Source organism: Felis catus, chromosome B2, assembly GCF_018350175.1.
Source record: "Felis catus isolate Fca126 chromosome B2, F.catus_Fca126_mat1.0, whole genome shotgun sequence".
Taxonomy (NCBI): Eukaryota; Metazoa; Chordata; class Mammalia; order Carnivora; family Felidae; genus Felis; species Felis catus.
Genome location: NC_058372.1, coordinates 118,151,444 through 118,174,340, shown reverse-complemented (window position 1 = coordinate 118,174,340; position 22,897 = coordinate 118,151,444). Strand labels below are relative to the sequence as shown.

At 39.7% G+C, this 22,897-nt stretch overlaps 1 protein-coding gene across 7 annotated transcripts in view; it reads right to left on the bottom strand.

Annotated features, from left to right (window-relative positions):
* Positions 1–8,908: 8,908 nt before the first annotated feature.
* The window catches only part of AKAP7 (A-kinase anchoring protein 7), a 156,761-nt gene continuing 142,772 nt past the window's right edge, over positions 8,909–22,897 (bottom strand). For 4 of the 7 annotated variants that reach the window (XM_023254371.2, XM_023254373.2, XM_023254374.2 and 1 more), the window contains one exon: positions 9,906–10,931. In XM_023254371.2, coding sequence (XP_023110139.1) covers positions 10,735–10,931 — 197 coding nt within the window. In that variant the 3' untranslated portion in view covers positions 9,906–10,734. Of the gene's footprint in view, positions 10,932–22,897 lie in introns of all 7 variants that reach the window. The other 3 variants (XM_023254370.2, XM_023254372.2, XM_045058047.1) reach the window with 1 other exon arrangement.

Sequence of the window (22,897 nt, the reverse complement as noted above, 5' to 3'; positions counted from 1 at the left end):
TTCACCAAATTGTCCTTCCAAAATGTTGCATCTGTTCATATTCTCACCAAAACAATTCAAGAGTTCCTGATTCATACAACTTCACCAACTTCATATATTATCAAACTTTTACATCTTTACTTAACTCTGTATGCTCTGATAGGTTTTAAAAAAGCAACTCATTATTGTTTTAACTTGTTTTATTTCATTATTAGTGAGGTCCATATATTTGTATATGATATACAGTCTTGCCAATTACATGTTTTTCTGTGAACTATGGTTTTGCCTGTTGAGGGATAGGCGAAGACCTCTGGTGGCTCTCTGAGTCCTCAGAAAATTCATCACGCAATGGAGGCAAGTGCTCTCTTTCTCCTCCTCTGGCCCAAATAAGCTCCAGCACCTTTCCTAATCTTACAGATGATCTCCAGGACAGCAGCAAGAGCGTCACTTCTAACCTTGGCTGGCCACTTCTCTGGCACTTCCACCAGAAAAGCAGCAAAGGAACTCCCTACTCTGGGATTCCCCAAACTCAGATGTGGGAGGGGTTCTAGCCTCACCCAACCAACTGTCCAGGGCAACACAGGGAGGCATGGGGGACACCAGCCCAGCCACCCCCTCCATGACGTCCTATTCTGCCTGCCCCCCATCATTCCCAGACTCAATGCTCTTATGTGGCCCAGGCAGAGGCGATGGGAGCCTGATTCATCATCTTGCTGCAACCAGCTTGTTGAACAAACGGGACTCGTGACATTATCCAAATATAGCTTTGTTTTTGCTTCCCTGTCCCTTTAAACTTTATTTGATGCAGGTAATCTTCTCCTTCACCAGGATGAAAATCCTGGCAGTCCTTTGGATTTTGTGTTTTCTCATTTGCATAATATATATTCCACCAGTCACTTTAAGTGTCACACACATCTCTCTTCAGCTGTCAGAGTGTCCAGTCCTGTGAGAGCCCGGCCATGACTTTTCGCCTGCCCGTGCTCCTTAGGGCGAGAACACACAGTGGCTGGGGCCGGTGGGGGGAGGGTCCCTCCTGCCCTGCCTTCACTCACTGCCCTTTCCCTCCCACAATGGAAGGTCAGGCCAGGAGACATGAGGGGAGGGGACAGTACTTTGGCTGGGTGGCTTCATGCTCTCAGGACCTGAGGCTTGGTTCACACAGGCATTTGCAAGGTTGAAAACAAGATGGAAGTTTCCTCTTTCTTTGTGGGCTGTTGGGGGTTCCTGCTAGGCCCTCCCTTGACCCGGGGGATACAGCTCTGCTCTGAGCGGGGCGTTCTCCTCCCCCAGCCTCCCACCTCTCCTCGCCAAGGCCTTCTCCTCTCCCCAGACCCACAGCAAGCCCACCTGCCCCTTGACCTGTGGGGACCAGGTCAACACCTGTCTGAGAGCCAGGTGCCCCCTCATCCTCTGGATTTCCCATGGTAGGCTTTGGTCATCTCAGGTGCCTGAAATGAGGTGGGTGATGAGGGGAAACAGGGATTATAGAGAAAGGAAAAAATACATCATTCCAATAGATGGGTCTTTCACCTACCAAGCACTCAGCCCAGTATTTGGCCCATGGGAAATGCACAATGAATGAATGGATGAATGAATGCATGAATCGGCCTGATTTCTGAGTAATGTCATCTGTATGTAGCACTTATTTAGGGCTGCAATGCAAGAGACTGTCTGATAGCTGAATAGATTATAAATAGATTCTCTTAAAGCAGCATTTAAGATTTTATTTACAGGAATAAATGTTTCTTATATGACATTTTGAAAATACCAAAATGCACAAAATAGGAAGTGAACTCACTTGAAATCCCACCACTCAGAACTCATCACTGTTAATACTTTATATTCATATATAAACGTATTGTGTATGTTATTTGAAAGCAAAAATAGTAAATGATACCATATTAAATTATGTGACATGGAATTCATAGAGCCCCAAAATGATACATCCTGCTTGGATATTATGACATTTGGGGGGGTGGGGGGGTGGAGGGTATAATTTTGCTCAAGTTTTCTGTTGTGTTTCAGTTTGACTTGTAGGTCCCACCCTAGTCAGCTACTGCCACAATAATGCTGCATAACAAGAAACCAGGTGGCATAGAACAATAAGCATCTCTTTCTCACCCACATGTCTGCAGGGGCACAACTGTTCATGGCTGGGCTTGGCTCCAGGCTGAAAGATTGGTTCAGCTTTGCTCTGCAGATCTCCAAATTTCAAGCCTTTGCTTGCTTCACATCCACGTACATCCCATTGGTCAAAACAAGACACATGGCCACGCCGACATCAACAGGGCCCGAGAAATAACACTGCTTTTGATGGGATTAACTGTAAAGTCACACAAACCAGGCAGTCACATGGAAAAGGATAAAGGGAGGGGTGAAGAATTGGCAACAATAATCCAATCCACCCAGGCCTAGGCATCCTAATTCATACCATTTTCTTCTAGGTAGATCTCAGAGAGTAACTGAGTTTTTAAAAATACTTCATTGTGGAAAGCAACAAACTATAGGCTTTATTTATCATAAGCATAAAAGGCAGACATTCTGAATGCAATAAAGACTGGTCATTTCTCTTAAAACATAAAGTTTAAATCCTCTACAATCTATAGTTAATGTGATGTCCTCATTCTCTTTTATTTACTACATTCCTCTTTTGGGAATGCTCGATTTAACTCTTCTCTGTATTTCCATGCATGTCACTTGACTCAGAGAGCCACCTTTCTTTGGGTTTCAGTGAAGCCCCATAGGAAGAGCTCTTCCCCGTTTTTATGGCTGAAATCTTTCTAGCATGCCTCTCAGGGAAAATTAATATTTTCATATATTAAAGCATTTCTATTCTTCTAACATAGCTCTAATTTACTACATTAAAATATCCCTGTATCTGTTTATTATACACTTTTCCTCTTAAGCACATAATGTAAAATATTTAACTTACGTTTTCATGAAATGAATAAGAAATAGCCCTGTTGTTATATTCCCCATCATGTGATACTACTTTAGAATTTGGAGGTCATCTTTTTTCAATTTCTAAGTTGGCCCCCCAATTTATATAAACCATCAAAATTCTTTCAACCATGACACCATTACCATCACAATCGAACCTTCCAGCCATTTTCCATGTACAGTAAGTAGGCATTTTGATCCGTGTTGTATAAAATGTGGAGGTGGTTTCGTTTTTCTGTTTCCATCCAGATACCTGACAAAGTGTGGACAGAGCCCCACTGAGCATTGGTTCAAGGCCTAAATTACTTGCTGTAAAAATGGCCATGAAAGGGAGCACGGACTCTTTTTTTTTTTTTTTAATGCTTATTAAAATTTATTTTTGAGAGAGAGATAGAGCACGTAAGAGCCGGGGAGGGGCAGAGAGAGAGAGACAGAGAGGGAGACAGAGGATTGAAGCGGGCTCCGCGCTGACAGCAGAGAGCCAGATGAGGGCTCAAACCCACCAACTGAACTGTGAGATCATGACCCGTGTTGAAGTCGACACCTAAGCCACTGAGCCACCCAGATGCCCTGGAGCATTAACTCTTTTAAGTGGCTAGGAAAGCACTACTCAGTAGTGTGTCCCCCCACTGGAGGTTATGTTGCCCCATTGGTGGGGATTTGGGAAATGTATGGGGCACATTAAGTTGGCACAATAACTGAAGTCTGCTATTGACGTTTACTGCCTGGAAACCAGGAATGGCAACTTCCCACTCTACAGAGAAGGGTCCGATTCAAAATGCCAGCTGTGCTTTGTGTTGAAACACTGATTGAGTGGAGCGTAGCTGGTATTAATCAGGATTTTTAGTTGTAAGCAACAGAACCAACTCTAGCCAGTTTAAGTGGAAAAGGAGCTTTATAGCAAAAGATACTCAATAGCTCACAGAATCCCCAGAAGGTCCTGCAAATCAGGCTGGCTGGCCAAGCAGCAGGAATGATGCTCCATTACGCCACCAGCTGCTCCAGGGGAACCCTGTCGCCAACTCTGCCACTGTATACGACCTACACAGGGTGTGGGGTCCCCCAGATAGCACTTTTGCCACTACTGTTTCTGAGGGCTGGATATCTCTCCAACAATCTCACCAGAATAGATTGATTCCATGCGCAGTCACCCTCTTGCTCTGTAGAGCCCAGGTCACATGTCTGAACCCCAGTGACAAAGAAGGCTGAGGAGTTGAGTTCCTGACCTCTATCTCAGGGCCTCTACTCTGGGGAAACGGGGCTCACAAGGTAGGAAGTTCCCCCAAATTAGGAAGGTGTTCAGAAGATGCTGGGAAGTCACTAGGTATGACAAATATCCATGAAATCATCAAAAGCCCTTATCATATGCCCCTCCATAAAGACATTTCTCAAGCATGAACCTGACAAAAATAGCTTCCAGATTCGCCTTCCAGAGTCTTAAAAAGATATACTTAGTTTCTCCGCACTGTTACATATTCATTCTATTTTCTCTGCCTCAATTACCATATCAGATATTTTTTTGGACTGGTGCACACATATCACTTTTGTCTTTCTCAGCACAGTAATTCCTGTCCAGTTATAAGACTTATTCTTTGTTCTCTCACCGCCTACAGCTTTATATATCCCACATGAGCATTTACAGAAAGAAAAACAAAAACCTTTTTTTAAATTATGGATAAGGTACCATATATGTGGTTTAAAACCAAGCAAAGAAAGGACAGTGCACTTTGATTCAAAGACATTATCATGGTCACTCTGTGCCACATGGTTTTTGGCAGGAAGTGTGGAGAGTAAACTGAAGAGCTGTGCCAATTTGCTATAAGGTTACTTAAGAACAAGAGCCCCATATGTCATATCACTGCTTAAGTTGACAGGACTGCAAGCAGATGGGTCAGAGAATAGTGTAGAAAACATAAATATATAGGGTAGTGTCACAGGATAGTGGTTTTTCAGAAATAACTTGAACCACTAAAGGGAAAGTAACATAAGCCTACTAGAAAGCATGAATTGATTTCTCAGTTGTATTATTCCTATCTTTGATGATATAACAGAACTTAATGATCTTCCAATAAGTGACTAATAACTGAATACGCAGAAGAATAACTACTGCATTTACATTTTTTTTTAACGTTTCATTTATTTTTGAGACAGAGAGAGACAGAGCATGAATGGGGGAAGGGCAGAGAGAGAGGGAGACACGGAATCGGAAGCAGGCTCCAGGCTCTGAGCCATCAGCCCAGAGCCGGACGCGGGGCTCAAACTCATGGACTGCGAGATTGTGACCTGAGCTGAAGTCGGACGCTTAACCAACTGAGCCACCCAGGCGCCCCCTACTGCATTTACATTTTAAGATCGTCCCAATATGCTTAAATTTATCACTTGCACTTAATAGATGCAAATAAGTAGTTTTGAGTGTATTACACTAGTGATGATTATACTACCTTCCATCAGCTCTCAAATTACCTTTTTATTTCTGGAACAGGGATCCAGGGGAAAAGTGCTGTAGCTACTATCAGAATTTTAAATTCACTGAGTCAAAGTGAATTTCTCTAGTGTGCATTTTCACTGTGAATGAAATAATCCAAGGCTTTGTCTTGTTTGCATGTGTCTGCCACCAAATTCATGTAGGGACTTGGAAACTTTTTTTTTAAGTACACTGGGTCTATTTGTTTTTTATGTGGATTATCTTTACATGGAAAAAATTGGAATTCAGAAATGCATCTAAAATTTTTTCATTATTACAGAAGAGTTTTGAACATGATGAAAACAATGGATGACAACAGATTACCCATTCAATTTATGTTTGGAGATTCTACAAGTTTGTTGACCCTAATTATATAATGAAATAAATCTTAATTTGTTACCTAATGTGGTAGCTGGTTTATACGTCTGTGATAAAGTGCAGAAGTGTAAGTAAGTCATAGGTCTGAAATGATGTCTAGATATGAAGTCAAGACTGCTTTATTCACCTCCTTAGGAGAACATCTGGCTGATAGAACACCTGGGTGAGGCACATTTGGGGTTTTGGAGTGAACAGTTTGAATCTTAAGTATGCTTTCTATATAAATCTAGTATATCTCAAAGGGCTTTAGTTACTCTAGACTAAGAAATAGATTAATACAATAATATGGTTCTATAAACAGGACCATGTTCAAAGCTGATAGAATCTTGTCCTGCTAGTGAAAATAATTATTTTGGGGCACCTGGGTGGCTCAGTTGGTTAAGTGTCTGATTCTCGATTTTGGCTCAGCTCATAATCTCCTAGTTCATGGGATTGAGCCCCGAGTCAGGTTCTGTGCTGACAGCGTGGAGCCTGCTTGGGATTTTCTCTCTCCCTCTCTCCCTGCCCCTCCCCCACTCACACACATGCACGTGCTGTCTCTCTTTCAAAATAAACATTTAAAAAAATATTATTTTGGGGGTGTCTGGGTTGCTCAGTCGGTTAAGCATCCAAATTCGGCTCAGGCCGTGATCTCTTGGTCTGTGAGTTCGAGCCCCACATTGGGCTCTCTGCTGACAGGTCAGAGCCTGGAGCCTGCTTCAAATTCTGTGTCTCCCTCTCTCTGCCTGTCCCCTGCTCACACTCTGTCTCTCTCAGAAATAAGCATTAAAAAAAATTTTTTTTTAATATTATTTTGGAGACACCTGGGTGGCTCAGTCAGTTAAGCATCCAACTTCGGCTTAGGTCATGATCTCGAGGTTCGTGAGTTCAAGCCCTGAGTCGGGCTCTGTGCTGACAGCTCAGAGCCTGGAGCCTGCTTTGGAGTGTCTCCCTCTCTCTTTGCCCCTCCCCTGCTCACGCTCTCTCTTTCAAAAAATAAATAAGCATGAAACATATGTGTGTGTGTGTGTGTGTGTGTGTGTGTGTATTATTTTTAACATCCCTTTAACATTCATATAGGATCTGCTATTCTTCCAGTGATTGTAAAATATTGGAATTTTGTTATAAATGCGAGTGTGTGCCCTTGCAGTTTCCCTACCTCAAGTTGAGAACCAACACAAAGGGAACAGAATGTAACACTAAGCATCTTACTGACACTGGATGCACTCAGAGTCACAAAGGGCTCACACGTGGGTGGCCCGCCGAGACAGTGGAGCTAGCATGAGCAGCACTGTGGGGCAGTCACAGAGTCTAGGATCCCTGGAAGTCACCTGGCCAAACTGTGTCCGATTCTAATTTGGCAACAGAGGCTCAGATAAGTGAGCTGGTTTGCTCGAGATCGCTTCTCAGTGGTGGAAGGTCTAGAAGCCACAATCCACCTCCTGGATCAAACTGAGACTCTTTGACCACCCATGCAGCCTCCCTGTCAGAAGCCAAGGCTACATAACATATACTACCATTTTAGGACAACATATTCTGGCGATGAGACCCAGCGAGGGATTATTCTATGAGTTTGAACAGTGGCGGAAGGGTCTTTTGAGTATTTCAGATCCCAAATTTAGACTTTTGCCAATTCTTATTTGGTTGTTAGAATGGAATCATGAAGAAAATATATTTTATTGTATATTTCCCATGATCTCTGTAAACCTGATTAAATGAAGATTTCACTGATAAGGATTAGAATCTTTAATCTCTAAATTAACTATCTGGGGTTTTCCCCCCCTCCAGTTCCATCACATCAGCTGACAGCTCTCGTGTACATTCATATAACTTCAGAGTTACAACGGAGCTGGCTGAGTCAAAAGAAAGTGACCCATCCTTAACTTGTGAAATGTATTGTACTTGGTAGAGAGAGGAAGTGTTGCATTGTGGAAAGACTATGGCTTTGAAGTAGAAGACCCTAGTCTAAATTTAGCTCTACCTTTTATTAGCTTTATAAATAGCCATTCAGCTTCATAGCCATTTAACCATTTACAGCTCCAGTTTCCTAGTTTCCTTAAAGGACTTTTTTTTTTTGATGTTCACTTATTTTTGAGAGAGAGAGAGAGAGAGAGAGACAGAGAGAGTCAGAGCACAAGTGGGGGAGGGGCAGAGAGAGAGGGGGAGACACAGAGGCTCCAGGCTCTGAGCTGTCAGCACAAAACCTGAAGCAGGGCTCAAACCCAAGGACCACAAGATTGTGACCTAAGCCGAAGTTGGACACTTTGCAGACTGAGCCGCCTAGGCGCCCGAGTTTCCTAGTTTTCCAAGCTGTAACTAACAGTCCTAGTAACAGTCCTAGTTACTAGGACTAACAGTCCTAGTAACTTCCTAGGAGGGTCACTGAAGGGAAGACATGTAATAGTGTGCCTCAATCACCTGGCACAGAGGTATCTAACCAATGAAAGCAACAATTCTTAACTAAAGTAAGACCTGTAACCCCAGATTGCAAAGAAGACACTATTTGAGCCTTTCAGATTGTTTGGAAAGATTGGAACAGCTCCTTGAGAATGAAGATATTTATGGAAATAGGCTGAGAAGATCTAATTCTCCTAAAGTACTGTTAACCTAGATTAATGGAACAGTGAAAATAGCTCTGGAATGTTGAGATGGAGCCCTTGGGTGTAGTTCAGGGCCAGTTCCCTAATAGCAATGGCCTTGGAAAAGGCACTCACAGCCTCCTCGAGTCTGTTTCTTCATTTGAAAAACAAGGCAAGTCCCAAAATATCTTTGTTTCCTATCTTAAAGGTTTATTTAGGGAAAGCCCTCTACACCACCAAGGGATTTCACGGTAAGCAGCTCCCTGTCTTTGCATCTGGAAGGTTCTGCTCCTTTCATCTTCACTCCTGCTGTCACTTCACTGACACATAATTAGCAGTTTGTGAGATGCTATTTAGATTTTCTTTGCATTTCACGTTCTGTTGTTAATTCTCTGTGAGGCTGACTGATTTGAGGTGATTTAAAAATCTAAAGCAGAAGATGCTCTGCAACAGTGCTATCTTAGCATGAAGGATAAGGACATAAATGAAGGTGAAAAAACACTAAAGCGATCAGAGTTCCTGCTGATGACTTCATTCTACCAACACAGATACAACTTCCAAGAATCAGGAAAAAAAAGGGAGAGGCAAAAAGGGAAAAACAATACATTTATTAAGAGGCATGAAAATGCATAAACTCATTTATAAATAAATGTAGAATTTACCCAGTGAAAAAATAGCTAAAATCCATGAGTAAGCTGGATTTTGTATCTGAAATGATTACATATTTGATCTCCAATAATTTCCTCTCCAACATGATCTCTTAGTAGCAGCCATTTTGCAATGACCATAGAAAAAGCTGTTACCAAAGATTATCACGTGGGGGGAAATTTTTCAAGAATTTTCTTTAAAAATGAACCAGTGCAAACAAATTCAGATTATAAGGGATACAGTAAGACCTAGGGCTTATCTTCAGAAAAGTAGAAAATAAAAATCCCAAACATTTATTCATTAAGAAATGAAAAAGCAAACTACATTTTGATCATTGAAAAATAATACATATGGATATTATAAAACATTCTTAACCAGTAATCGTAATAATTACGCTTATAAATGTTCATTCAAGTACTAATGTTCAATAAACATTCAAATCCCCATTAAAAGTAACACTAGATACAGACATATGTGGACAATACTACTTCTGATTTAATGACAACAAAAATCACATCAACAGAAGGCAAGTGATCCTTAAAACACTGTATTTTTTTTCGTATGTAAATGATTTTTCACAGTCTGTGTATTTTATCTGTGAGAACCCAAGCAACATCTCACAACAGCTAATTAAGAAGTCCTTTCTATAAAGTAACTTTTGATAGTACAGAAACAAACATACCAGAACACAAGTTGAGTTTAAAACATAACAGGGCAGAATCTGTTTTCTTTGGCAGGAAATTATTCATTCCTTACCAAATGTTGGTTTGCTGTTGTGTGGACACTATGAAAACACTTTTTGGTATTTACCAAAGACCTATGAAATCATCTGAAAAGGTTTCATTAACTATGGTACCGTGATAACAGCGTAGCGCTTACGTCAAAGTTGCGCCGAAATCAACCTGGTTTCCTTGATTACTGTTGTTAACAGATCTTCCTTCAAAAAGCTCCCTCCTAATCCTGGCCTGAGTCTCAGGTTTTAATAAAAGTTCCTTTATCTGTTTCACTTTGGACTTCAGACCCATCCTTTCTCGACGCAAAGCTTCATTAATTAAGTCCCGGAATCCAATAGGTTTCTTGCCTAGGGGAAAAAAAAATTATATAATACATTTTACATACAAATGCCAGTGAAAGACATTAAATATGGCACACTGACTTATCAAAAGAAGGCTAAAAGAAACCTTTAAAATGTTGCCCACATGTTATAGAAAAGGTTGCATTTTGCCAAAAATATATAATTTGCATGAAACGAATTTACGGTAAATAAAAATCACTGCATAGCCACAGCAGACACAGGACAAGTGTGAGACATTATGGACTGACAGTATGGAAAACGATTTCAACAGTGATTATTTTAAACTTAGCACTTGTTAGCTGTGTGTGTGTTTTGGCCTCAGGTAAAGTGGTCAAATGCCCTGCTAAGCAATATAAATGGCAGTATTCCATTTATGGCAAGGCCCCTTCTAAGGCCTTTAATTTGAGTCCATGAGGCATAACCCAAAGTCCCCTCTCCCTTGGCCATGGCTGAGGGTAGGTGAAACTTGGGCCATTCTTTCATAAGTGAGTTTCCTCTGCTAGCCACGGCACTCCATTCTCTTCTGTTGTGCTTCAGAAATGCAAACACATTGATCACGAAAGTATTAGGCGATCTCCACAGCTTGGACAAGAGACATTTAAACAGCACAATGCAAAGTAGTCCGTTGACTCAGCAGAGGGGAGCCGGATGCTTCTCACGGAGCAGCGGGGGGGCCTGCCTGCATTGGGGTCTCATTTCCTGTTGTTGTCACTGTCAGTGCCATTCCTATCAGCCTCTTGAGTTTTCACAGAGCTCCCATCCCCTGGCTTGCTTTTGTTCTGTGTTTCTTCCAGATACTGCTGGACAGCCTTGAGCACCGCGTTCTCCACCAGCCTCTTACTGAGCCTTACCAGTTCAGCATCATCAGGCTCACCTCCATTCTTATCACCTACATTCCACAATAGAGAAGAGAGATCACTGAGGTCATATTGCCATAGAAACTTGGCATGCAGGGGCCGGCTAGTTCAGTTAGTTAAAAAGAGCAAGTGTCCTTCAATCTGGCAAATTGGATCCGTAAATCCAAGAACACTGGTGTGGCTTTTCATTAGGTATTTGCAGAAACAGGAGACTGCCTATGCCTGAAGATGTCAGGTTGAAAAGCAGTTCTTTAACCCCACTCCAAAAATATTCCACCTAGCAATGCTGGAAGCTTCCTATTTCTACATGGAATTTTTGTCCTTCTCTCATCCATGGCTATTTGCTACTGTTAAAGTCCACGCGCCCACCACCTGGAGCCTCAGACATGTGAATTCACCAACCAGATCTGCGTCTGCTTTTCCTTCGCCACTGATAAATGTCAGGTGATCAAGATTTCCCAATCAACTAACTACTTGGGATCACTAGTTGTTTAAATGATTGGCCCATAGATTGGTTGTTAATAAACTCTCAGCAATTCCATGAAGACAAAGGCAGTTATTCCTGCTAGGAACTGGTTTAAAATAAACTTGTAAAATTAATATTCTATGGAATCTCAGTGCTATCACTGCAATTTCAGAAATAAGAAACTCTTCAAGAGTTAGGATGATGATAGTAAATTACTAGATGTTAATATTTTATAGCCATTTTATTTCCCTGCTAGTGATGATCAAGGTTTAATTATTCTACCTTTCATTTCACCTTAAAAGGGCTGGTTCTCATCTATTCCTATGCTACACATTTCCCACTCACTCTCTTCCATGTCTCCATTAACTGGGGAAAAAGAGCAAGGGACTCATCTCTCATGCCCATTTATTCCCTAATCTTCTTCCACGAGCTGTGGACCCAAGAAGGCAGATGAGTGGAGGCAAAGACAATGCAGCACCTAAATATGGTAAACAAATACTAACAGATCTCAAGGGAGTGACAGACAGCAATATAATAATAGTAGGGGACTTCAGTATTCCACTTTCAACAATGAATAGATCATCCAGATAGAAAAACAGAAAGGAAGCATTGGATTTGAACTATACTTTGGACCAAATGGACCTAAGAGACATATACAGAACATCCAGCAGTAATCAAAACAGTATGGTATTAGCATAAAAACAGACACATAGACCAACTGAACAGAATCTAGAGCCCATAAGTAAACTCATGCATAGATGGTCAACTGTTTGACAATGGAGCCAAGAAAACACAATGCAGAAAGGACAGCCTCTTCAATAAATGGTGCTGGGAAAAGTGACATCGACATGCAAAAGAATGAATGAAATTGGACCCCTATCTTACACACACTCACAAAAATTAATAAGGAATGGAATAAGGACATAAACATAAGACCTGAAACCAAAAAACTCTTGAGAAGAAACCAAAGGAAAAAAAGTTCCTTGACACTGGTCTTGGCAATGATTTTTTCTGGAGATGACACCAAAGAACAAACAATGAAAGGAAAAATCAGCAAGCGAGACTATATCAAATTAAAAAATCTTCTGCACAGCAAAAGAAGCAAACAACAAAATGAAAGGACAATCTACAGAATGGGAGGAAATATTTGCAAGTCATATATTTGATAAGGGGTTAATATTCAAAATATATAAGGAACTCCTACAACTCAATAGCAAAAACACAAACAATCCAATTTAAAAATGGGAAGAGGACCTGAACAGACATTTTTTTCCAAATAAGACATACAAAAATGTCTAATAAGTACCTGAAAAGGTGCTCAATATCACTAATCATCAGGGACATGCAAATCAAAACCCCAGTGAGATATCACCCCACAGCTGTTAAAATGGTTATTATCAAAAAAACAAGAGGGGCGCCTGGGTGGCGCAGTCGGTTAAGCGTCCGACTTCAGCCAGGTCACGATCTCGCGGTCCGGGAGTTCGAGCCCCGCGTCAGGCTCTGGGCTGATGGCTCAGAGCCTGGAGCCTGTTTCCGATTCTGTGTCTCCCTCTCTCTCTGCCCCTCCCCCATTCATGCTCTGTCTCTCTCTGTCCCAAAAATAAATAAAAAACGTTGAAAAAAATTAAAAAAAAAAGTTTAAAAAAAAAAACAAGACATAACAAATGCTGGCGAGGATGTGGAGAAAAGGGAACACTTGTGCACTGTTGATGGGAAAGTAAATTGGTGCAGCCACTGTGGAAAATAGTATAGAGGTTCCTCAAAAACTTAAAATTGGAATTACCATATGATCCAGCAATCCCACCCACTTCTAGGTATATATCTGAAGAAGGTGAAATCACAATCTCAGAGAGATATCTGTACTGCTATGTTCACTGAAATGTATTTCACAATAGCCAAGACATGAAAAAAAACCTGTGTACAATGATGAATGGATAAAGAAAATGTGGTATTTATATATGATGAAATATTATTCAGCCATAAAAAGAAGGCAATCCTGCCATTTGTGACAATATGGTAGAAGTTTAGGGCATTGTGCTAAGTGAAAGATGGCAGACAGAGAAAGAAATACCGTGTGATCTTATTTACATGTGGAATCTAAAAACACTGGACTTGGGGCGCCTGGGTGGCGCAGCCGGTTAAGCGTCTAACTTCAGCCAGGTCACGATCTCGCGGTCCGAGAGTTCGAGCCCGGCGTCGGGCTCTGGGCTGATGGCTCGGAGCCTGGAGCCTGTTTCCGATTCTGTGTCTCCCTCTCTCTCTGACCCTCCCCCGTTCATGCTCTGTCTCTCTCTGTTCCAAAAAAATGAATAAACGTTGAAAAAAAATTAAAAAAAAAAAAAGAAAAAAAGAAAATAAAATAAAAACACTGGACTCAAAAAAACAGAGAATCAAACGGTGGTTTAAGCAGGGGCAGAAAAATGAGGAATCCCGGTCAAAGACTTTTAGTTACAAGATGAGTAAGTTCTGAGGATCTAATGGAAGCACAGTAACTACATTACCAATACTGTATCATATACATGAATATTTGCTATGAGAGTAGAGCTTTAATGCTCTCACTACAACAACAACAAAATATAATTAGGTAAAGGTAAAGGATGTGTTAACTAAAGTCTCTGTGGCAAATACTTTGCAATAAATATGTATATCAAATCATCACATTCTATACCCTAAACTTACACAATGTTGTATGTCAATTATATCTCAATAAGCTGGGGAGGAAAAATAAAAACTAGAATGCTCACTACATTAAAATCAGCTCATTTTTGGAATATTACCCCTGGCCTCCAGGAGGCAAAAGCCCAGTGTTACACTTGCATCCTTAGGTCTGGGACAGGTAAATACTGAGGGTCTGAGCTGGAAGATGGATATTGTTTTCTATGCTTATATGTAACGGGGATTGAAATACAAAAGCACATATGCTAAGGGAGAGAATTGGCCTAAAGACCTCCTTCTGAGCCCCACTTCTATTTAACACACGTCCAGGACCAACTCTGCTTATAACCATCATTCCTAGCACCCTCCAAGCAGATGAGAGATAGCTTAAAGACCCATCTAGATTTTCTACCAGTGCAAGGCCTTAGCAATTGCTTTCCCTTAAAAAGTGGCAATGTGGCACCCCAGATGACCAAAAGTTCTAGGTAGAACCTTTGAAGTGCAAAATATGCTTAGAATTGAGCTTCAACTCTGTGATATCTACATAGAAGTAATTCAACGTAAATACGTCAGGATATTATTATTAAAATAAAGATAAAGAAATTAACACCACATTTGGGGCAGTTTAAGACTATTTTTATCAGTAAGAATAAATGAGTATATTGTGTAATACTTACAGGATTTTAGCTTAATCTTACAAGACAGTGTTTATATAACCGATACCTCCAAATGTGTTACCTACCTGGAACTATTTGTATAATGGCTCTTCAAACTTAAAAGGGAAAAAGTCACACTGCAAATGAAGGGACACTTTTTAAGTACCCCCAAAACACTGGGAATGACTGCAGCTGCTACCCTACTGTGCTCGGCGCCCAGGCCAGAGGTGCATTCCTCCGGGCTATTCCTTACTCTGGTCAGCTTTCAGGTAACATCAGTCATCATATCACTGATACTCACTAGTTGTACTTGATCCTAGTCTTTACTCACTCCCTAAGATGCCTCAGGTCACATCATCTGTGTTTCTGAGATTTCTCTCGGCCTGCTACGAAGTGCTCTTGTTACTTCAAACACTCAGAGATTGAAAACACAAAAGTTTTCCCACGAAAAGTTAATTTTCCCTTCTGATTTCCCATTTGTGATTATGCTTTTATTATTATTTTATTATCCAAGTCAACCAAGCTCAAAACAAGACGGACACTGTCTGATTCCTGCATTTCCCTCATTAACTCCTTTACTAGCCAAGCCCCATGAATGTGCTTTTCACAATTTGTCTTCTCCTCAATGCATTTGGTATAACACCTTTAGCTTAATATTTATAAACTGTCCCTTTTAGTGTCCATTGTCTCTACAGAAAAATTTAAACTAGTCTTCCTAAGCTTTCTAAAGTTGACCGTTGGTGATCACCCACCAGCACCGTGCTCCCGCTGTCAGCTTCCAACATCTCCTCAGGTGCCTCCACATCATCCTCTACTTCTAGATGGCCCTCCCTTTCTCTAATTAAAATCCCACTACTACAAGAAGCCTTCCCTGACTAACCCAGATGGAAGTGATGTGCTTCCACTAGATTCCAATAATTTTGGCTGCACAGATAGTACATGGTCATTTGGTCATTCATTCACATATGCACTGAGGACCTACGATACACCTGGCTATTCCAGCCTATGGGGATACAGAAGAGAACAAAACAAAGCCCTACTGGTTTTCCTTTCTTAGTTTCTTTACAAATCAAGAGCCTTATTTATTTATTATTTACTTGATTTATTATTCAACAACTACTGATTGAGTATCTGCTCTGCTAAAGACACAGTCTTGAGTATAGAAACCATGTCCTAGGTTCTCAGTTATCTTCTATTCTGCTAATGTGTGGCACAGCTTATTGAATACAATAAGAGCTTGATAAATATTTGTCAGTCCAGTGAATTGTTGATTAAAGTCCTTGAAGGGAGTACAACATTTAAAAATGTTCCCATCCAAAGGCTTTGGGATGCAGTGAAGGCAGTCCTGAGAGGAAAATACATTGCAACCCAGGCCTATCTCAAGAAACAGGAAAAATCCCAAATACAAAATCTAACAGCACAATAGAAGCAGAATGGCAAAGACATCCTACACCCAGCAGAAGAAGAGAAATAATAAAGATCAGAGCAGAAATAAACAATATAGAATCTAAAAAACTGTAGAGCAGATCAATGAAATCAAGAGTTGCTTTTTTGAAAAAATAAATAGAATTGATAAACCTCTAGCCAGGCTTCTCAAAAAGAAAAGGGAGATGACCCAAATAGATAAAATCATGAATGAAAATGGAATTATTACAACCAATCCCTCAGAAATACAAGCAATTATCAGGGGATATTATGAAAAATTATATGCCAACAAACTGGACAACCTGGAAGAAATGGACAAATTCCTAAGAACCCACACACTTCCAAAACTCAAAGAGGAAGAAGTAGAAAACTTGAACACACCCATAACCAGCAAAGAAATTGAATCAGTTGTCAAAAATCTCCCAGGAAATAAGAGTCCAGGACTAGATGGCTTCCCTGGGGAATTCTACCAGACATTGAAAACAGAGATAATACCTACAGATAATACCTATCCTTCTCAAGTTGTTCCAAAAAATAGAAAGGGAAGGAAAACTTCCAGGTTCATTCTATGAAGCCAGCATTACTTTGATTCCCAAACCAGACAGAGACCCAGCAAATAAAGAGAACTACAGGCCAATATCCCTGATGAATATGGAAGCAAAAATTCTCAACAAAATACTAGCAAATTGAATTCAACAGCATATAAAAAGAACTATTCACCATGATCAAGTGGGATTCATTCCTGGGATGCATGGTGATACAAATCAATGTGATACATCACATTAATAAAAGAAAAAATAAGAACAATATGATCCTGTCAATCAATGCAGAAAAAGCATTTGACAAAATTCAGAATCCTTTCTTAATAAAAACCCTTGAGAAAGTCGGGATAGAAGGAACATACTTAAACATCATAAAAGCCATTTATGAAAAGCCCACAGCTAATATCATCCTCGATGGGGAAAAACTGAGAGCTTTCCCCCTGAGATCAGGAACACGACAGGGATGTCCACTCTCACCGCTGTTGCTTAACAAAGTGTTGAAGGTGCTAGCATCAGCAATCAGACAACAAAAGGAAATCAAAGGCATCAAAATTGGCAAAGATGAAGTCAAACTTTCACTTTTTGCAGATGACATGACATTATACATGGAAAACCCAGGAAACTACCAAAAGTCTGCTAGAACTGAAACATAAATTCAGCAAAGTCACAGCATACAAAATATACAGAAATCAGTTGCATTCTTATACACTAATAATGAAGCAACAGAAAGACAAAGAAACTGATCCCATTCACAATTGCACCAAGAAGCATAAAATACCTAGGAATGAACCTAACCAAAGGTGTAAAGATCTGTATGCTGAAAATAATAGAAAGCTTATGAAGGAAATTGACGAAGATACAAAGAAATGGAAAAACATGCCATGCTCATGGATTGGAAGAATAAATATTGTTAAAATGTCAATACCACCCAAAGCAATCTACACATTCAATGCAATCCCAATCAAAATTGCACCAGCATTCTTCTCAAAGCTAGAACTAGCAATCCTAAAATTTGTATGGAACCACCAAAGACCCCAAATAGCCAAAGTAATATTGAAGAGTAAGACCAAAGTGGGTGGCATCACAATCCCAGACTTTAGCCTCTACTACAAAGCTGTAATCATCAAGACAGCATGGTATGGGCACAAAAACAGACACACAGACCAATGGAATAGAATAGAGACTCCAGAATTGGACCCACAAAAGTACAGCCAACTAATCTTTGACAAAGCAGGAAAGAATATCCAATGGAAAAAAGTCCCTTTAACAAATGGTGCTGGGAGAACTGGACAGCAACATGCAGAAGAGTGAAACTAGACCACTTTCTTACACCATTCACAAAAATAAACTCAAAATGGATAAAGGACCTGAATGTGAGACAGGAAACCATCAAAGCCCTAGAGGAGAAAGCAAGAAAAAAACCTCTCTGACCTCAGCCACAACAATTTCTTAGTTGACATATCTCCAAAGGCAAGGGAATTAAAAGCAAAAATGAACTATTGGGGCTGCATGAAGATAAAAAGCTTCTGCACTGCAAAGGAAACAATCAACAAAACTAAAAGGCAACCGACAGAATGGGAAAAGATATTTGCAAATGATATATCAGACAAAGGGCTAGTATCCAAAATCTATAAAGAGCTCACCAAACTCCACACCCGAAAAACAAATAATCCAGTGAAGAAATGGGCAGAAGACATGAATAGACACTTCTCTAAAGAAGACATCCAGATGGCCAACAGGCACATGAAAAGATACTCAATGTTACTCCTCATCAGGGAAATACAAATCAAAACCACACTCAGATATCACCTCACACCAGTCAGAGTGGCCAAAATGAACAAATCAGGAGACTATAGATGCTGGAGAGGATGTGGAGAAACGGGAACCCTCTTGCACTGTTGGTGGGAATGCAAACTGGTGCAGCCGCTCTGGAAAACAGTGTGGAGGTTCCTCAAAAAATTAAAAATAGATCTATCCTATGACCCAGCAATAGCACTGCTAGGAATTTACCCAAGAGATACAGGAGTGCTGATGCATAGGGGCACTTGTACCCCAATGTTTATAGCAGCACTTTCAACAATAGCCAAATTATGGGAAGAGCCTAAATGTCCATCAATTGATGAATGGATAAAGAAATTATGGCTTATATACACGATGGAATATTACTCGGCAATGAGAAAGAATGAAATCTGGCCATTTGTAGCAACATGGATGGAACTGGAGAGTGTTAAGTGAAATAAGTCATACAGAGAAAGAGATACCATATGTTTTCACTCTTCTATGGATCCTGAGAAACTTAACAGAAGACTGTGTGGGAGGGGGAGGGGAAAAAAGTTAGAGAGGGAGGGAGGCAAACCATAAGAGACTCTTAAAAACTGAGAATAAACTGAAAGTTGATGGGGGGTGGGAGGGAAGGGAAAGTGGGTGATGGGCATTGAGGAGGGCACGTGTTGGGATGAGCACTGGGTGTTGTATGGAAACCAATTTGACAATAAATTTCATCTTAAAAAAAATGTTCCTATCTCGCTATAAGCATAGCACACCCTGGCCAGAGATTTAAATTTAATAAATTTAAAGCAAGAGCAGAGAATTCCAGAATAATCCAAATAGTCATATGAAAATATCCAACCACTCTGCTTGATAAACCTGGTCAATGACAAAATATCCAGTCTATGTGACAAATATTAACCATCTACAATTACTAACCAATCAACCAAAAAAGGAAAGAAATTTATAAATCAATCTTCCAGATCTGTCCTGAATTCTTGCCTCCACCTTACGATTTCCACAAAGCACCCTCAGACTATCCATGTTAGTTCAAGGAAGACCCGACTAGAAGGTTCAGCACAGAGCCCTGCAAGTATGTAGCAATTCAAAAAACGTGTGTCTTCATTCCAGTAAGACCTTATTCATATTCCCACTTTCAACAGGCTTAATTTAACTTAATTAACAGGAGGCATCTTAAGATTCAAGTTATACTGTATTTTTCTTCTGCCTATGACTTGAATGAATGTATCTGTCTCCATAGTGACCTCTAAGATAAATGGCTAGCTTCCTTTTACCTGAAGCATAGTTAAAAATGGCAGTTCGACATGCCACTGCAAGGTACACAAACTATCTTTTGATATTTCAACAAAGGTACACACGAAAGATATTCCCAATGTGTGAAGCAAAATCTTGATAAAATTTTCTTTCTTGGTTTACTTGGGTTATTTAATATCATACCTACTTAAAGTGACAGATTAACCTTTGTCTTTGACACTGTTATTTTAGAAATCTCCCCAGAATATCTTCAATCAATTTCTTAGGATAGTACTAAAAATACAAAAGAAAGGCAAGGAGAAATTCTGTTAGGCCCACCAAATACAGTACTGTCCCTAAAAGGAGAGACTTAAATTTTCAACAAATTTCAAGTAAGTGATTCCACACTCTAAGAATTGTAACACCATTAATCCACTGTATGTACCCATGATTCTGTTTGTGTTTATATTACCTGAGATCTCTGATACCAACCCAATGTAGACATAAAATTTATTTTTGTGGTCAAAAAAAGAAGTTCCTTTGCGGCAACAAAAATATTTTCTACCAACTAGAATAATTTAAGATCAACATTAATATGGTTCAGCTGTTCTTATGTGTGAGCTAATTGCTTATTTGATGTCATACAATGGGCTCCAGAAACCATCACCATCCCCCACCTACCACAAATATCTAGGTACCTATTTGTGTTGACAAGAATAAATCATGCTAATATTTTTTAAAAGTGAACAAAAGAAATTTTTTCTTACAATGCCATGTAAGACCAAGGAAGAAAGTACAACTACATTAAAAGTACTTAATTGTCCCAATCAAAATCCCAGCAAATTATTTTGTGGGCATCAGTGAAATGATTCTAAAGCTTCTATGGAGAGGAAAAAAATAACAGAATAGCCAATGCATGTTGCCAGTGCAATATTAGAGGAGGAGAATAAAGTTGGAGGACTTACACTATCCAACTTTGAGACTAACTGTAAAGCCATAATAATCAAGACAGTCTGGTATTGACAAAAGAATAGACAAATATATTACTAGAGCAGAACAGAGAGAGCCCAGAAATGGATCCACACAAAAACAGTCAACTGATCTTCGAAAAAGAGCAAAAGAAATACAATCAACCAAATGGGGGCAAAGACAGTCTCTTTAACAAACGATGGAACAATTGGACATCCACATCCATGCACATTAGTGAATCTAGACAGAGACCTCATGCCCTTCCCAAAAATTAACTTAAATGCATCACAGACCTAAATATAAAATGCAAAACAATAAAACTCTTAGAAGATAACATAGAAAATCTAGATGACCTTGGGTATGACAATTACTTTTTAGGTAACACCAAAGATACAACCCATGAATGAAATAACTGATAAGCTAGACTTCACTGAAATTAAAACCTCTGCTCTGTGAAAACAAAGGAAAATGTCAAGTGAATGGGAATACAGGCACAGACTGAGAGAAAATATTTTTAAAAATAACTATAGTCCAAAATATGCAAAGAACTCTTAGAACTCAACAATAAGAAAACAAACAACTCAGTTTAAAAAGTTGGCCAAAGATCTTACTAGAAACCTCACCAAAGAAGATATATAGATGACAAAGAAACATATAAAAATATGTTGCATGTCATATGCCATCAGGGGAATGCAAATTAAAACAATAATGATACATCACTACACACCTATTAGAATGGCCAAAATCCAAAACACTGACCACACCAAATGCTGACAAAGATACAGGGCAACAGAAACTCTCATTCATTGCTGGTGGGAATGCAAAGTGTTTCAGCCAGTTTGGAAGACAGGGTTTTTTTTTTTTATAAAACTAAACATATTCTTATCATACAATCCAGCAATCATGCTTAGTATTTACCCAAGGCAGCTAAAAATTTATGTACACACAAAAACCTACATGTGGATGATAACAGCATCTTTCTTTCATGTTAACTTAGTTCAATTTTTAATTTATTTCTGTTTAAAGCCTCTTTTTCATAGTTGCCAAAATTTGGAAGAAACCAAGATGTCCTCCAGTAGGTGACAGATAGATAGATAGACAGACAGGCATGTCCAGATAATGGAATACTATTTGGTGCCAAAAAGAAATGAATCAAGCCATAAAACGACATGAGAGAACCTTAAATGCATATTACTAAGTGAAAGAAGCTAACCTGAAAAGACTACATACTGTATGATTCCAACCACATGACACTCTGGAAAAGGCAAAACTATGGACACAGTATAGAAAGATCATGGTTGCCAGGGGTAGGGGAGGAGAGAGATTATTAAGCAGAACACAGAGGATTTTTAGGGCAGTAACAATACTCTGTATTATACCATAATGATGGATATATGACATTATACACTTGTCCAAATCTACAGCATGTACAACACCAAGAGTGAACTATAAAGTAAACTGTAGGCTCTGGGTGATAGTGACTGGTCACCCATTGCAGATTCACCAATTATAACAAAGTATCATTCTGGTGGTAGATATTGGTGGGGGTGGGGGAAGTTATGCATACATCGGGGGCAGAGGGTATCTGGGAAATCTCTGTAGCTTCCTCTCAATTTTTCTGTGAACCTAAAACTGCTCTTAAAAAAATACTGAAATCTTAATTTAAAAAAAAAGTTCTCATTTTCTCACATCCCAACTATCCAGGACGTCCCATGCTATCTGGACAAAGGCTTCCCAAGCATCTTCCCTTTACTTGTACCATTTTGCCCTCCACATTCCTTCCACATAACTGTGCCCTCCTTAGCAGCAGATTTTTTGACTGAGCTCACCTTTTCTTTCATCTACCCAGATAAAAAGAAACAGTAATGTAGATCTGTAGGCTATTCAAAAAATTGGGGTGACACATCCAATTCCTTTGCATACCACATACAACTCATCTATGATGAGGGACAGATCAAGAATTGTCCCCAAGTGCATATTTAGACTCACATTGTCCTTGGGCATTCTTCTGCTCAATGTATTAGCTGCAACAACCCAGGAAATAGAGTTCCTGTAAACAGAGCTCCTCTCCTCTTGCCAAATACCAAGATTCCTTCCCACCCCCAATACACACACACACACACACACACACACACACACACACACACACACCCCAGAAAATTTTAGAACTAAAACACCAAGGCCATATTTTAAATATTTTCTAGAATATAAATTTAAAAAGGAAAAAAAAAATCATTCCTCTGTAAGTTTTATTCCAGATTCAG